Below are 17005 nucleotides of genomic sequence, written 5' to 3' on the forward strand. Positions count from 1 at the left end.
AGTGATCAGGCTGGTGCATAAGATTTGCTGACACAATACAAATGTCAATCATGTAGCTTTATTATATGTAGGAGAAACTCACTAAATGTTCACTGAATAATTGAAAGAATGAGCCCAGTTAGCTGATTATCTTATTAGTATCAAAGACAAAATGCAGGAACAACCTCATCTTTAGGGTTCACATTAACATATTGTTATTGTTGTTAACTGCCATCAAGTCAGTCCCTGACTCATGGTGACCCCATGCACAAAGAAATAAAATGCTGCCTGGTCCTGTGCCATCCCCATGTTTAGTTGCAATCAAACCATTGTGATCCATAGAGTTTTCACTGGCTCATTTTCAGAAGTAAATCTCCAGGCCTTTCTTCCTAGTTCATTTTAGTCTGGAAGCTTCCCTGAAGACTATGCAGTATCATAACAACACAAACAAGCCTCCACTGGCAGATGGGTGGTGGCTGCACATGATGGCTATTGACTGGGACTCGAACCCAGGTCTCCTGCGTGTGAAGTGAGAATTCTACCACTGAACCACCAATGCCCCATATAAAACATAACCAGCCTATATGACATCATTATTATCAAGAAAGCTCTCTTCTCTATTAAATTGGTGATCAGTAGAGTTCCTTTTTGCAGTGTAACAAAACTTTCATTACACCATTTGAGAAATGACTCGAAATGTAGCATGCCATTGAAACTTCAATAACACAAAAGTATGTATGATTAATCTCCTTTTTTGAAAACATGTTTAAATAGGGACCAAGGGGAAACAAGTCTTTTGTTTTGTACATTCTGTGTACATAATATACATAATTTTGTGTACTTCAACGTGGTGTACTTTGTGATCTGCACTGCTAAAGAGTAGAATAATTACGTAACCTAGAGGCTAGCCACCAACGCTTCTGGTAAGCTATAAAAAGGGCATTTCCCTGTTTCCTCCACATTATTACCCTTGAAACTTTAGACCTTCTGCTTCATTTAACCTGACAAGTAGCTATATTATGAATTTGAAATTAAAAACATAAGGTATACACAACATAACCCTTCAATTACACATGGACAAAACTGGCTTGGAAGAACACTGGAGGAATCACAGGAATTTTATTGATTTGTCCCCTAGATAACAAATGCCCACTAATCTGCTTTTGCTATTATCAAAATAGTCATCACAAACACCATAATGAAAAAAATCCACATGAAGAATCGGTCTATCACTTTTGCAACCTTCTTCCATTCACTCCCCTTGGAATTGGTGGCCTTGTGGTCTTTGAGACACTTGGCAATGTACTCGATATTCTTTGTCAGCACATTGTACCGTGCACAGTAAATGTCAGCGTTCTGTGGATTCTCACCCTGGCACCCCAAGTCATTTTTTAAGAGTTTGTTTATTTCCTTCTTTCTGGAAAGGTCTTTGTTCCCAGTTGTTTTCAGATTAGATTCTGGAAGTTTGCCATAAACCGTTGAGAAGTGGTCCCGCCCTTTGTCATGGTGCCGGGTAAGACAGCTCTCACCCACGTCATAGACAAACAAGATCCTGGACATGTATTTCAGGATGACCACTCTGGCCCAGTACGGCACTGGCCGAGCCTCCGCCCCGCAGAAGTGGATATTCATCACCATAATGGTCAAGGCAGTGGAGGCTGTGATCAAGGCCATTGTGGCTATGTAGTATTTGCCTGGAATTAAAATAATAATAACAAAAAAGTTAACTTAAAACTGTCTTCATGTTTGGCTTAAAAAAGAAAGAAATTAAGGCCTTTTCTAAGGAAGTGATATATCCTAGTGGTTTCTAGTGGAGACTTTTGAATCAGATTTCTGGGTTCGAATCCCAGCTCTGTCACTTACTAGACCTGTGACCTGTGGCAAGTTATATAATCTTACTAAGCCTTCTCTGCAAAATGGGTGTAATCATAGTATTTAATACACAAGAACATGATGAGGTTCAGTTGGATGACGCAGTAAAGTTCTCAGCACTGTCTCTGCCCAAGGTTAAAAGATTTATAAATGTTTGCTGAGATCATGATGTGAAAAACTTTTCTGTCTCAAAAACCAAAAAATTAATAAGCTTGACCAGCTCTCAGAATTGTTTTCAGACCTCATTAATAAGGAAGTCTGTGACTATTGAGTAAGAAAGGAGACACTGTGTCACTATTAGTCTTTAAAATGTGATTGTATGAAGCAAATGTTTACGGAAAAGGAAAATAAAGAAAGTAAACAAAATAAAGGCACAAATCTACGAAATAGAAAACAAAACAGTTGAGAAGTTGAGCAAGACTAAAAGCAAGCTATATGACAAGAGTAATCAAATAGATAAATCTGTGATAAAATTCCTCAGGGAAAAGATACAAAAGATGAAATTTAGAAAATAATAAATTAACATTATAAATAGCCACTTTTTAATACGTTTGATAACCTGGTTGAACTAGTTAAATTTCTGGAAAAATATATGTCAAAATTTGTGCAAGAAGAAAGTGAATACTCGAAATGAGAATTAAATACTTCCTTCTTCCCTCCCTGCCCACAAAAAAGCTTTAGATCCAACAGGTTTTATAGGTGAGTTTTATCACACTTTCAAGGAACAGATAGATAATTCATATATATATATGTAAGTTGTTTCAGAAGTAGAAAAGTAGAGAAAGCTGCCCAACTCATTTTATGAAGTCAAGTTAATCTTGATTCCAAGGCTGACAAGAAAGACAATTTTAGGGCTCATTTCACTTATAAACATGTTTGAGAAAATCCTATAAAAATAATTAACTAACTGAATCCAACAGTGTATTGAAATGATAATACACCATGATAAAGAAGGATTTGGCTTGGGAATACAAAGAAGATCAACATCCAAAAACTTATTGATGTCATTTACCGCATGAATGGGCTAAAAGGGAAATTCACATGATTATTTTAACAGATGAAGACAAAGCATTTGATCGTGTTTGCCATCCATTATTATTTGTTAAATACTCTGGCAAAACTAAAAATAGCTGGAACTTTCTTAAAATGGTAATGTCTCTGGGCCAGAATCTTACACCAAATGCTACTTAATGCAAAAATCTTAGACACGTTCCTATGAGATCAGGAGAACATTCTGTATGTGCTACTGTCTCACATAAACCTGGTAAAATTGGAAGGGTGGAGATATATTGTCACGATTTGCAGATATTTTGCTCATCTACATAGAAAGCTCAATAGGCTCAACAAATCATTAGAATAAGAGATTTTGTCAAGATACTAATATCAACTTATAAAAAATCAGTAGGATTTCTTTATACCAGGAATAGCTAACTAACCAAAACCTTTTTTTTTTTTTTTTTAATGAATACTATGTAGATAAGATACTATTCACAATAGCAACAACAAGAACAAAAAAAAATTCTCTAGGAAAGAAAACATAAGTTCTTGGACAAGAGTGTACAAGATCTTTAGGGAGACATACTTTAAAATCTATTAAAGGCTTTTAAGAAAAGAAGAATTATGTGAGTGAAGAGCTATACAGTGCTCACAGATGGGACAGCAGCCCTCTCTGGTCTGCTCTGGGCTGCCCAGTCAGGGTCTTGGACCTGGAACATCTTCTTACAGGGAAATAGCACAATTGGTACTGGATGTTCTGCCTTGCTTGCTGGTATCTCCCTGTTACTGGCTCGATGTGTACTTCTTTGTTCTGCTTATTTGTGTGTGTCACACATGGTGGCCGCTGGCCAACCCTACGTCTATATCTGTTCTCCATGGGAGGAAATGGGGTTTTTCACGGGCAGCGTGAGAGGGGTGCAGTCCAACATCCAGTGTCGGCCGTGGGGATTCACCCGCTGGCCATGAGGGAAGGATGCCCATTACTGACGTTGATATTACTCTGCTTATCTTTCCTGTGAGAAAACACTGTCCTAGTCAGTGCCTGTGTAAGTTGTGTCTTTCTTGGTGACCCTGACAATAAAATAAGTTGACACCAGGCTACTGCTCCTGGTGGCATGCTCTTTGCTCTCCTGCACATGGTGCGACTCCTCCAGTGGTAATAGGTGTCACTCTGACAACAATTTATTATGATAAACTTATCAGTTCTTTCCAAGTTTACTCTATAATTTCAAACCAAAAAAAAAAAAAGAAACCCATTGCCTGGACTTTCTTTTGGGGCGGGGGGGTGGATCAGAAAAATAACGTGATATAAAAACTAAGTTGATGTTTTTTAAAATGTATCAATGATTTAGGATTTGGGAAAGAATGCCTCCTGCAAGAACTTTCAGGATATTTGTGTGCAGAGGGCTAGCATTACTGAGTACCCGTCAAAGCCCTAGGCAATTGGGTAGAGGGGACTGTGGTTTCAAATGTGTGCTGGATCGAAGTGGCAGGGCAGAAAGAGGGATGAGCAGAGTGGATAAAGCCTGGGTAGCTCGCGGTGACTTCAGGGAACCAGTGCCAAAGCCTCAGGGTTGGGGTTCCTGAGATTCTTGGACAAATGTGTTCATTGCTGCATCACCGGGGCCTACAGCAGAAACTGACGTAGTAAGTGCTCAATTAATGCTTATTGAATGAATGAATCCAAAGAAGAATGAATAAAATTTCTCTTTATTGGTCTTGGAGCCCTGGAGGTGCAGTGGTTATGGCTGCTAACCAAAAGGTCAGCAGTTCAAATCCATCAGCCACTCCTCGGAAACCCTATGGGGCAGTTCTACTCTGCCTTATAGAGTCACTATGAGTTGGAATTGACTCAACAGCAACGGTTGTTCTTTTTTTTTAATTGGTCTTAACCTTCACCTATACTTAACTATGTTTCCCTTGGGAAATAGATGCAAATGACAAACTGTGATTATTTAAGAAGGATGTGTGCACCCTTCTAAAAAGATAAATTTCACATAATCACACAAAGAGAACAAAAAATGCTTCCAAAATTCCTGTGAGACATCTCTGTTCAGGAATTGTGCTAGGAGCTGTTTAATGTCACTGCTAAAGAAGAGAGAGAGGCCTGCTAATTGAGCCTGCCTCACACAGGGTTATGATTGGATGTCATCACTGTCAATCATTTCTGCCTCAAGAGAGGTAATAACAATGGCAATGCACCTCCTCCTTTTTATCTGTAGACAGAAAAAGCTTTCATAAAAGAGGGTTGAGTGTGTGTGTGTTGCTTGGAGAGACATAAAAGGAAGAAATCTCCAGAAAAACCAATGCTGTAGTAATGTCTGAATATTGGGGGATACTGAATTCAGTAGAGAGTAAAAAGGCAGGAGAATATCCCTTTGTTACTGGTCTTTAAGTCTCCTGGCGTTCTGAAATTTCTCCTCATTGCTTACTTTAAGGTACTAAAAATTAGGTTGAGCTTCGCACTCTGGCAAGCATCTATTACAACAGTAAGTCATTGAGACAGAGGTGTTGGAACTGAGGGCTATGCTGGGAGGCAGGAAGTAGGTGTTAAAGGCAGTAGGAGGGACCTCGAACAAAGTAGGTAAAGGAGAAGAGACACAGGGAAGGGAGCCTCACTGCACACTCCAACTGTTGGGAGGACCTTTCCTTATCACAGATTTTTGGAAATGTGATCTGCTTTAGAATCACCTCAAGTGCTTCTTAAAAATGCCTTTTCTCAAATCTTGCCCAAGACAGCTAAATTAAACTCTTTGGGAGTGGGAATCTGCATTTTAATATCTCCTACAGATTTTATGCCCAGTAAAGTTAAGAATTATTCTCTTAAAGTCAGACTTAAAAATTCAGTTCATTTCTATCTGATTTGCCACTGTCGTCAAGAAGAAAATACTTATATTGTGAAAAAATGATAATCACTATTTACTCAGTGCTTATCATATGATTAAAAAAAAAATTTTTTTTTTTTTTTTTTATCATATGCCAGGTTCTTTGCTAAGCAATGATACAGCCAGGTAGCAAGCAAACAAGTGTTGCAGATGAAGAAGCTTAGACTAAGAGATGAAGCAACTTCCCTAAGATTAATCAAAGAGTGAGTGGTGAAATCAGAGCTCAAATGCAGGTTTCTTTGACTTCAAAATCAGAGCCCTTGACCTGTGGTTTTCAGAGTTGAACAGCAAGTGCATCAGAATCACGCAGAAGGCTTGTTAAAACAAGTCATATCTGTATTCAAAGATGCCATCTGCAGACAAAAAATGAATTACATGACAGTCAGTATTGGGCCTGAAGTTGGTCTGAACGTTGAGTTCAAAGGCACACATACAAACTCGGTCACTACGAAGTAGGCTCAAAGTGCAAGACACTTGAACTCACCTATCAGAGGGACATTTTCTGAGGCTGGCATGATCTCTGCCACCATTAGTTGAAATACAGTCATGGCCAAAAGGATTGTCACTCCCAGGGACACCTTTTCTCCAGAGGCTGCTGGGAGGTAAAAACTCAAGGGGGCCAGAAAAGATATGAGGACACACGGGATGAGGAGGTTGACGATATAGAACGAGGATCTTCTCTTCAGAAGGAGAGTGAATGTCACATCCGGGTAAGGCTCAGAGCAGCAGCCATATGAGATCACATTCTTCACAGCGGGCATACCATGGACCTCCCACTCCACATCCTCAATGAAGTCAGAGAGGTCTCCGCTGTCCAGGGCATTGAATATGTCCACCTGATTGCCATTGTAGGTCCAGGAACCAAAGGTCAGGTTGCACTGCTGTTTATCAAAGGGGAAGTAGGTGACATCCACCACACAGGAGCTCTTGGTGATAGCTGGTGAGTCCCAGGTAATCAGCCCATCGTACCGCAGGACCACATTGGTGTTCACTGGCTCTGAAGATTCATCATCTGCCCTGAAAGTCAGAGAGGAAAATGCAAGCTGCTTTCTAGAACTCATCATCTTTCTTACCCCAGATAGCTCACTGCCCCATGCCTGTTACTTGAATGTCTTTACCAGTAGATCACCATTTTCTCTGTCACTCTAACTTGAAAACTTGGAATCAAGTTTAATTTATATTTCTCCATTTCCTGTAACTAGTCAGGGCCCAAGTTTTCTCAGATTACTTAAAGCATCTCTACTGTATCTATTCCTCTCCATTCCCAATGCCACTCTCTTGGTCCAGGTACATCCAAACATCCAGACCAAAAAAAAAAAAAAATCCTTGTTGAGGCTAAAATATGACAGGGAGGCTCTGTTTTCCTGATTTTGATAACTTTGGGAACCAGAACATTAAAATAGTTTTGTGTTGCTGTTATAAGAGTTGTACATGTTTACTAACGGACCACAACTACCACAGTCTCCACCAGACTGAGATGGTGCCCAGCTACCACCACCAACTGTTCTGACAGGAATCACGATAGAGGGTTCCAGACAGAGCTGGAGAAAAATGTAAAACAAAATTTTAACTCACACACGCACAAAAAGACCAGACTTACTGGCCTAACAAAGACTGGAGAAACTCGAAAGTATGGCCCCTAAACACCCTTTTAGCTCAGTAATGAAGTGACTCTTGAGGTTCACCCTTCAGCCAAAGATTAGATAGGCCCATAAAACAAAACAAGACTAATTGGGCACACCAGCCAGGGCCAAGGACTACAAGACAGGAGGCTACAGGAAAGCTGGTAATAGGGAGCCCAAGGTTGAGAAGGGGAGAGTGTTGACATGCTGTAGGGTTGGTAACCAATGTCATGAAACAATATGTGTACTAATTGTTTAATGAGAAGATAGTATGTTCCATAAACCTTCATCTAAAGTACAATTTAAAAAACTAAAAAAAAGAGTTGTACATGTTTGTTGTAGAACATTTGAACAACAAAGAAAAAAAATTCAATCACTCATAATCTTAGAGATAACCATTTATTATAGACATGTATTCTTTTTTGCTTTATCAACATCTACACCTGTCTTTTTTGGTTATAGAATCTCAATTTTCCTCTAGGGAATTACTCTTTCTCCACCACCATTGCAAAGTGGCGGGGCTGTTGATCAAAGGCGCCCCAGCCTCCCCAGGCCAGGGGCTGGCTGTGTGACCCAAGATAGGTCCACCTGTTTCTTTTTCCCTGGATTTCAGATCCAAAGTGACCCAAAGACCAAAAGCAGTTGAAACAGTCACCTTTTAAGATCCTCTTTTAAGATTTGCCTTTGCCATCCATATTTGATGTCTCCATGTGGATGTTTCTTGAGTCCCCCAAACTGAACATGTCCCACACCAAACTCATTATCTTTTTTTCCCAAACTTCTTCCTCCTCCCTCTCCTTTACTCCCAATCTCATCTGAAAGTTGTGTCATTCTTTCAACCATCTAGATTATGACAGCTAACCTTAAAGCTAAATTCTAGACAAATCCTTCTGAATGCATTAGAGTACCCAATTCTTCATGGTCTGAAATTCAACAATTAAAATCATTCATTAAGATCCAGCCATTAAATCTCTCCCATAATAAATGCAGATTTCAAATTTCTGTAGCTCACTCTTTACCTAATCTAAAAATGCCAGGAATCTTTGTAGCCCTTTTATTAGCCACCATCCCCTACTAGGGCTTTGAGCTCCAATTCATTTACCCCTTCACTGATTTAGTAACAGACACTGAGTCAGTATCTGCTTGGACTATTATGTTGCTGAAGAGCTCACAGCCTCCTGAAAAGATCTGTTGCTCAAGTTATTAGGGAAATTTTCTTTTGTTGAGTAGAATTTTCCTTCCTTTAACTTCTATTTATTGTCTTGGTTTTGTCCTCTGGAGCAATTTTCTCCATTGTCTCTATCCTTTATGACTGTTCAAAACAACCATCAAGTCTTTCCATAGACTCCTGTCTTCCAGAATAAACACCAGAAAAATTCAGCTGCTCCTCATTGGCATACCTTCCAAGCCCATTGCCATCCTGATAGCTTCCTAATAGGTCTAACCCCATGGATGCAGATACCAACAATGAGTCTAGATGCCAAGCATCTTCCTGCCCAAACTATTCTTATCACACCAGACTGAATCACCTGTCGTGAAGCTCCTTTCCCTCCCCACCTTCACTCAAGAAGCCCGTTTTGTGATCTGCAAGATACTATAACAGCTCCTGATAAGTGATGACATTATATCTGGGATCAGAAGATTCCTCAGGGTCACAAATTCAGATAGAAGGGCCAGAGTCAGAGAAACAGCCTTGACTGAGGTTTCTCCTTTGCCTGATTAAATAACTTGTCTATTCTCATTTTAGGAGTCCCTGAGTGGTGTAAACAGTTAACATGCTTGGCTGCTAACTGAGAAGTTGGTGGTTCAAATCCACCCAGAGGCACCCCAGAGAAAGGCCTAGTGATCTACTTCCCAAAAAAATCAGATGAAGCACAGTTCTAATCTGATACACATGGGGCTGCTATGAGTTGAAGTCAGCTCTGGTTTAGTATTCTTATTTCAGCTGGTTAAAGGAATGCAAATGCTACCCAACTATAGCTTCATTTAGAGCTCTTTAAAAACTACTGAAGTTACTGGGAAGGAGAAAACAAAGGAGAAAAAGAGTCAGAAATGGAATCGTCCACAATTGGAGAGCAGAAGACTAAAGAATCAAACCCAAGGAGAAGGAGTAAGTTGACTAATCAGTGTGATGAAAAGGCTCTATGTGAAAAGGGGATTTTTTTATACAACATCTCAAGGCCAATAATCTGGAGGGGAAGAGAGGGTAAACGGGGACAGAATTTATAAAAGCCACAGTAAGTTTGCGTGAGCTCATGAGCAGGTAATTAGCTTCTCTAATAACAAGGTGCTGGAGTAGGCCCTGGTGGCACAGTGGGTAAGAGCTCAGCTGCTAACCAAAAGGTCAACAGTTTGAATCCACCAGTTGCTCCCTGGAAACTCTATGGGGCAATTCTATTCTGTCCTATAGCGTCACTATGACTCAGAACCGACTCAACAGTATTGTGTTTGGTTTGGGAAGTAGGCTTAATTTAGATTGTCATGTATTATGAGTTGCGTTGTGCCCACCAAAAAGATATGTTCAAGTCCTAACTCTCCACACCTATGGATGTGAACTTGTTTAGAAATAGCACCTTTGCAGATGTAATTAGTTAAGTTAGCATCAGGTCATACTGCGGTAGGGTGGACCTTAATCTAATATGATTGATATCATTGTAAAAAGAGAAGAGACAGACAGATGCAGAGAAGAGAACACCATGTAAAGACGCAGACACAGAGAGAAAATGTCATGTGGAAAAGGAGGGAAAGATTGGAGTTATGCTGCCACTAGCCAAGGAACACCTGGGATCATCAGAAGCTAGAACAGACAAGGAAGGATTCCTCCCCAGAGCAAGGCCCTGCCAGCACTTGGATTTCAGACTTCTGACCTCTGGAATTTTGAGATAATAAATTTCTGTTATTTTAAGCCACCGAGTTTGTGGTGCTTTGTTACGGTAGCCCTAGGAAAGGAATACACCATGCAAGCTGGCAAAGATGCATTTCAGTAAAAGCTGGTGACTGCCTCTGCCAGTCAAAGCAGGATGGAGAAGAGGACCAGCATTCTATTTGTTTTCCAAGGAGAAAAAATTGTTAGAACTTATAGAATGCTATGAGAGATTTATGTTAACTGTATTCTTGGATTACTCTCCTACGTCCTGTGAGTGAGAGAGAGGTAACTGACAATATGGCTTATTTTGTTGCTGTGTGTGTGTCTGTGAAAGAGACAGAGAGCATCAACATGAGGAGGGAGGTGGATTGTAGAGATAAAGCACCATCCTATGAATGTTATCTTGCTTGGGGAGGGATATGGAAGATTCCTCTGACCACTCAGAATGAGAGAAAGACAGCAGGATCAAGGCTATCTATGATTCGGGAGGATGTGACCCTTAAGTTCTCTGAGTAAGGAGCAACATGGGCTAAAATCCAGCTTCAACTTACCAGAGTTGCTTGCTGAAGGGAAACTCATGCCCACCAGAAGGCCCAGGGGACTCCCATCCCCTGCCTTAGTTGCCCCCATTCACCTTGTTCTGAGTTACAGGAGAACCTTTAGCAATCCACAGAAATGGGTCCCAGAATAAAACAAGAGAGAAGCCCCTTCAAGTGGATCAATTGAACTTGATTTTGTGATGCAGTGGTTTGGTTCCTTCTCAAAGTGCGGCCCACGGGCCAGCAGTACCAATATTATCTGGAAGTTTGGTAGAAATGGAGACCCGTGGGCTCCACCCTTGACCTACTGAATCAGAATCTGTATTTTAACAGGATTCATGTGTATATTACAGTTCGAGAAACGTAAACTTGATCTATGCATTTACATAAGGCTCCTTGCTCTGAGACCGAGAACAGGCCAACTGGTGGTCTTATGATCTAATTTATCCTCCGTCCTACACAAAATCCAAAATCCACAGCCTACCCTCTAGCCGGCCCATTCTGATTTAATTTTAGTGGTATTATTGTTTTTGATACATGATCTTGGACAAGTGGGGGCCTTCAATTTTTTCACCTGAAAAGGAGGAATTCAGATTGATTAGATTCAAGAATCCCCTTCTAGTTCTAAGCTTTTACAGTCATAAAATTTAGATAATGAAATAATTGTAACCTATGGACACGGATTGGTACTTAACTCCGTGCATGTTTTAAATATTCCTTTTTTTTTTAAATCATGTTTAAATTCTGTTCAATCAATAAGTTGAAGCTCATTCTTGATAAACCACAGCTCTGATTTGCACTTACTTGTTATACAGGACAATGTCTGGCCTCCACACCAAGTCACTGGGGATCCTGATAGAGTCCAGCCCATCATACAGGTCTCTATCCCACTTGAGATATGCGTCATGCCAGATTTGGCGGATCCATAAGTAGGCCGTCAGAATTTGATTTCTTTCATCCTGCATAATGAACCTAGATGTAACTTTGTCTAGTAGGCACCTCAACCAAATGTCCTCCATTATGGATTCAATTGTGTCCCCTCAAAATATGTGTTAGAATTCTAACCCCTATGCCTATGGATATAAAGTAATATAATGAAATAACTTTCCACAATGCAATCTAATATAATGTAATCAATCAATCAATCAGTTGAGGTCATACCAGTATAGGGTGAATTCTAAACTTAATCACTTCTGAGTTGTATCAAAAGCAGCACAGACACACACACACAATAGAGAAGACAACTGTGAGGATCATCCATCTGCTTGTGGTGTTGCTATTAAAGCAGCATTAGGAAACTAAGACAGCCTCCATCTCTAGAACACTTGCTCTTCACAATAGGAATTTCAAGGGCACTAACCTATTTTCAAGGAGTACTGGTGGTGTAGTGGTTAAGCATTTGGCTGCTTAACCAGACCACTCTACAGGAGAAAATGTGGCAGTCTGCTTCCATAAAGATTTACAGCCTTGCAAACCCTATGGGATAGTTCTATTCTGTCCTACAGGGTCACTATGAGTCAAAATCGACTCAATGTCAATGGGTGATTTGGTTTAGTCTTTACTGGAACAGACTGCCACATCTTTCCCTGAGTAGCGGCTGGTGGGTTTGAACGGCCAGCCTTTTGGTTGGCAGCTGAGTGCTTAACCACTGCCCCACCAGGGCTCCTTTCCATAAAAATTACAGCCTAGGAAACCCTATGGGGCAGTTCTACTCTATCCTATAGGGTTGCTAGGAATCAGAATTGACTTGACGGCAACAGGTCTTTTGGTTAATCTGTTTTCAACATGTGAGGTTTTTCATTCTGTCTCTTTGACTACCAAAGCCATATTTTTTTCTGCTTGATTTAGGGTTCAAAATGTCAAGTGGACAAATCAGATCTTTGCATGGATCAATTACCCAAAGTTTTCTGAAAAGCAATCAGCTAATGATATATTTGAATGAGAAAGTCAGGAAATATCTGCAAAGAACAGAAGGAAATCCTTGAGGTTTTATAGCTTTGTGTAATTAAATACCCATAAGCACTAAATAAGGCATGTCATCCTAAAACTCTAGTTTTTTTAAATTAAGGTAAAAGTTACATAACATAAAATTCACCGTTTTAACCGTCTTTAGGTGTTTTAATACTAATAATTTTAATACTTAATAATCCAATGACTTGCAGTAGATTCACAATGTTGTGCAATCATCCCTAATTCCAGAACATTTTCATCACCCCAGAAAGCAGTCAGTTCCCATATTTGTTCATCCCAGCCCCTGGCAACCACTAATCTGCTTTCTGTCCCTATGGATTTGCCTATTCTGGACATTTTATACAAATAGAGCCATCCAACATGTAACACCACATTTCTTCAGACCATCTAAGAGGGTTACAGTTAATGGCCAGGATTAGGTAACATTTAGTGAAATTAATTTTGTGGAAAGCTTCCCCTGGAGCTGCCTTCTCCCTCCAGCTTGCACACAGAGCTGTCGGTTCTCATCCCCTTTCCAGTTCTGAGTAAAAACATTCTCTTTGGAAAGGACTGTTGGTTTTCATTCTAAGCAACACTCCAAAGAGTCACCAACATAGGTTACTCACCATATCCTTTATCTGAGAAAGTGTAATCTGCAAGGTGACATTCAGGACTTTATCTGTGTCTTCCACTGGACGGAGAGCATTGGAATAATCTTCAAACAGGTCATTAAACAACTTCTGAGCATATTTTCCATCTGCTGACTCTACAGCTGCTCAAAAAGAGGGACCCTGGATTAAAATTCGGAGTGTCATATGTATTTCAAGGCAAAGAACGCCAGACTGAGGTCTAAAATTGAGGATGACCCAGCATCAGTTAGAGACAAACTTTGGATTCATGGGAGTTGTTTTTTGGTGTCCCCAACTCAGATCAGGGAGTCCTTGGATGGTGCAAATGGCTAAAAGTACAGCTACTAACTAAGAGGTTGACAGTTTGGATCCACCTAGAGGTGGATCGGAAGAAGGGCCTGGTGATCTTCTTCCATAAGATCACCCTCCAACTGCCCACTGCTGTTGAGCCGATTCCGACTCATAATGATACCATTGGACAGAGTAGAACTGCCCCATAGGGCTTCCAAGGCTGTAAATCTTTACAGAAGCTGACTGCCACATCTTTCTCCCACAGAGCCCCTGGTGGGTTCAAAATGCCAACCTTGTGGTTAGCAGCCAAGCACTTTAACCACTTCACCACCAGGGCTCATTCTGAAAGATCATAGCCTTGAAAACCCTGTGGGGTGCAGTTTTACTCTGAAACACATGGGATCCCCATGAGTTGGAACCGACTCTTTGGCAACTGGTTTGGTTTGGTTTTTTGGCCTAGATCAATACGAGTCAGTAAGAAGCAGGAACCGTTTCCATGCAGTTAAATCATTTGTTCTGTCTTTCCTGCCCCACCTCACTCCACCCCCCACCAAAGAAATGGCCCCAGATGAGTCCAGGCGGTTACTTGCTGCCAGCCCCTCACCTCTCAGTCTGGAGGCAGCAAAGTAAATCCAACAAAAGGAGATGCAGGAATGGGGCCAGTTCATCTTTCTCCTGAGTCTACAAAGTCCCAGCCAGGCAGCGCTGTCTTCTACTTCCCTCTGTGAGGGGGAAGCGTCTCGGCACAAGACGCTACTCTGCCCAGTCTCACCGTGGCAGGTGGAGAGCTCAGGCGTGCATTGCTGAAAGGACCTGAGATCTTGAGAGCCAGGCCTGCTCTCACTCCCCCTCCAGTAATCTGAAACTGGCAGCTCCAGTGGCTGAGATGCCTGGAGCCGGGGTGGGTTTACATCGGGCAGTGTTGTTCTGGGGGAGCCATCCCAGATGAAGATCCCTAGGAGAGGTAGGAGCATAACTCAGGGGAATGTCCGACACTCCAGTTCACCTAAGCAGAATGGGAGCTTTCTACATATGCAGCAAGCAAATTCAGTCTGAGCCAAGGGACTCGTTAGCTGCTGTAGAGCTGTAGTCAGCCTCGACTCATGGCAACTCCATGCACAAGAGAACAAAAAACATCTGTTGCAGATCAGACTGTTGTGATCCATAGGGTTTTCAGTGACTGGTTTTCGGAAGTAGATCTCAAGGCCTTTCTTCTTACTCCATCTTAGTCTGGAAGCTCTGCTAAAACCTGTTCACCATCATAGCAATACACAAGCCTCCAGTGATAAAGGGGTGACGGCTGTGCATGAGGTACATTGTCCAGGAATCGAACCTGGGTCTCCCACATGGAAAGTGAGAATTCTATCACTGAACCACCAATGCCCTGGAGTCCAGGGACTAAGGGAAGCTAAACAGATCCAGCCATGGGGCAGCCAGACAGAAAGGCCCTATATGCTTCTAAAAAATCAAACCTGTTGCCATAAAGTCAATCTGACTCATAGCAACCCTATAGGACCCAGTGGAACTGTTCCATAGGGCTTCCAAGGAACAGCTGATGGATTTGAACTATCAGCCTTTTTGGTCTGCAGCCATAGCATGCCATGGCTCTTAACCACTGTGCCACCAGGGCCTCTATGTGCTTCTAGCAGCACTTAAAGAAGGAAAGACAAGCAATTCCACAATCTCTAGAACATATTGAATTAGCATTTTGGTTTTCTTCTCTACCTTCTACTTCTGACCATTCTTCAGTGGTCCTATTGGGCCTGGACCTTCTGTAGTAAATCTCTGTGTGTGAGTATATGTGTGAGGGGATGTGTCAGATGGGAGAAGAGCATCCACTCCCTTAAGAAGCCACAACACTGTGAATTGGACTTGGAGTCAAGTGCCACCCCCAACACTTACTAGCGCTATGATTCTGGACAAGTTACCTAATATCCATGAGCCTTCCTGAACTATTGACTGGGGAAAATAATATTTCTTTTCTCCCAGAGATACTAGGAGATACTGTATGCAAAAGCCCTTTGTAAACTGTAAAGTGCTAAGTAAGTGTTCTACCACTTGTCTGTCAGTTTGTAGTACTACGGTAGCTTGCTTGTTGCTGTGATGCTGAAAGCTATGGCCACTGGTATTTCAAATACCAGTAGAGTCATCCATGGTAGACAGGTTTCAGTGGAACTTCCAGAATAAGACAGACTAGGAAAAAATGCCTGGCAATCTACTTCCAAAAATTAGCCCGTGAAAACCCTATCACAACAGATTATTTTCTGAGACAGTGTTGAAAGATGAGCCCCTAGGCTGGAAGGCACTCAAAATACACAACAGCCACAACAATGGACTCGAGCATACCAATGATCGTGAAGATGGCACCTGGCAGCGTTTCATTCTGTTGTATATGGGGTTGCCATGAGTCAGAGCCAACTCAACTGCAATTAACCATAACATGTAAGTGTGAGGAATTTTTACCCCTGATTAGCTTTGCAGATTCAGAACTCCTACATTTTCCAAGTCACCCAGGATTTACCAGCTTTAAAAAAACTGGTTCAAAGGCTAACCAAATCAGTATGAGAATGATTCATAACCAATGATGATATTGCTAAGAATAATAGCTCTTTGCATTTGAATGCTACTTTATATAATTTCACATTTATTTCTCATATGTGATCTAATTTCGCTCCCACAGAAGAATGTTGATTTCCAGTTGCCACGTGATTTGGGAATTCATGTCTGTCCCTCCTCTTGCTGGGGGGAAACCATCTTTGAAAACTATTCGATTGCCTGGAATCAGAGCAAGGAAATTATAGAGCTCTAAATAAAATATTTTTTTATATCACCAGGTTATAGCTGTCCGATGAGTCACCCTGTACCTCTTCGGGAAGATATCCTCTGAGTGGAAAAGCCACTCAAGGCATCAGTTAAATGTGTTTCTTAATTGCCTATGCCCTTGTGTTGATTGTGAAGACAGTATTTTCCTGACACCTCTGGTGAGTCACCCATCAAATGACACAATTCTTGCAGCTCGTGCTCAGGCCTCCTTCAGCAAACATCCTCTCTGGGATCTCAGAAGCTGAAGGTACTGTCAAGATTGAGTCTAATGTCTCAGTTTCACATGAGGAAACTGAGGCCCAGAGATAAGAAGTGATGGTTGGCCCTTGGCAGAATCCAGGCCTTCTCTCCAACCCAGATTGCTCACCACAACACTAATGCTGCCTTTCCTTCTCATTGTTTTTCATCAACTTGGCATTTGATGCCAGGTAGGTGGTGACTACCTTTTGGGCAGAGACTCTCACCTTTGTATTCTTTTATTCCTTACAATACTCAGAGCAGCCCCTGGTGAATAGGTACTCAGTGAATACTTGGTGCTAGCTGCTATAGTTGC

General features: G+C 41.3%; 1 protein-coding gene across 1 annotated transcript; it reads right to left on the reverse strand.

Moving 5' to 3' along the window:
• Positions 1-1131: 1131 nt before the first annotated feature.
• Positions 1132-14297, reverse strand: CHRNA9 (cholinergic receptor nicotinic alpha 9 subunit). Its single transcript, XM_049886974.1, has 5 exons — positions 14234-14297; positions 13336-13481; positions 11564-11718; positions 6217-6749; positions 1132-1673 (listed from the first exon to the last, which is right to left on the reverse strand). Exons 1-5 carry the CDS (start codon positions 14295-14297, stop codon positions 1132-1134), a joined length of 1440 nt encoding a protein of 479 aa, XP_049742931.1.
• Between the last annotated feature and the right edge of the window lie 2708 nt (positions 14298-17005).

The sequence above is a fragment of the Elephas maximus genome, chromosome 5, assembly GCF_024166365.1.
Source record: "Elephas maximus indicus isolate mEleMax1 chromosome 5, mEleMax1 primary haplotype, whole genome shotgun sequence".
Classification (NCBI taxonomy): Eukaryota; Metazoa; Chordata; class Mammalia; order Proboscidea; family Elephantidae; genus Elephas; species Elephas maximus.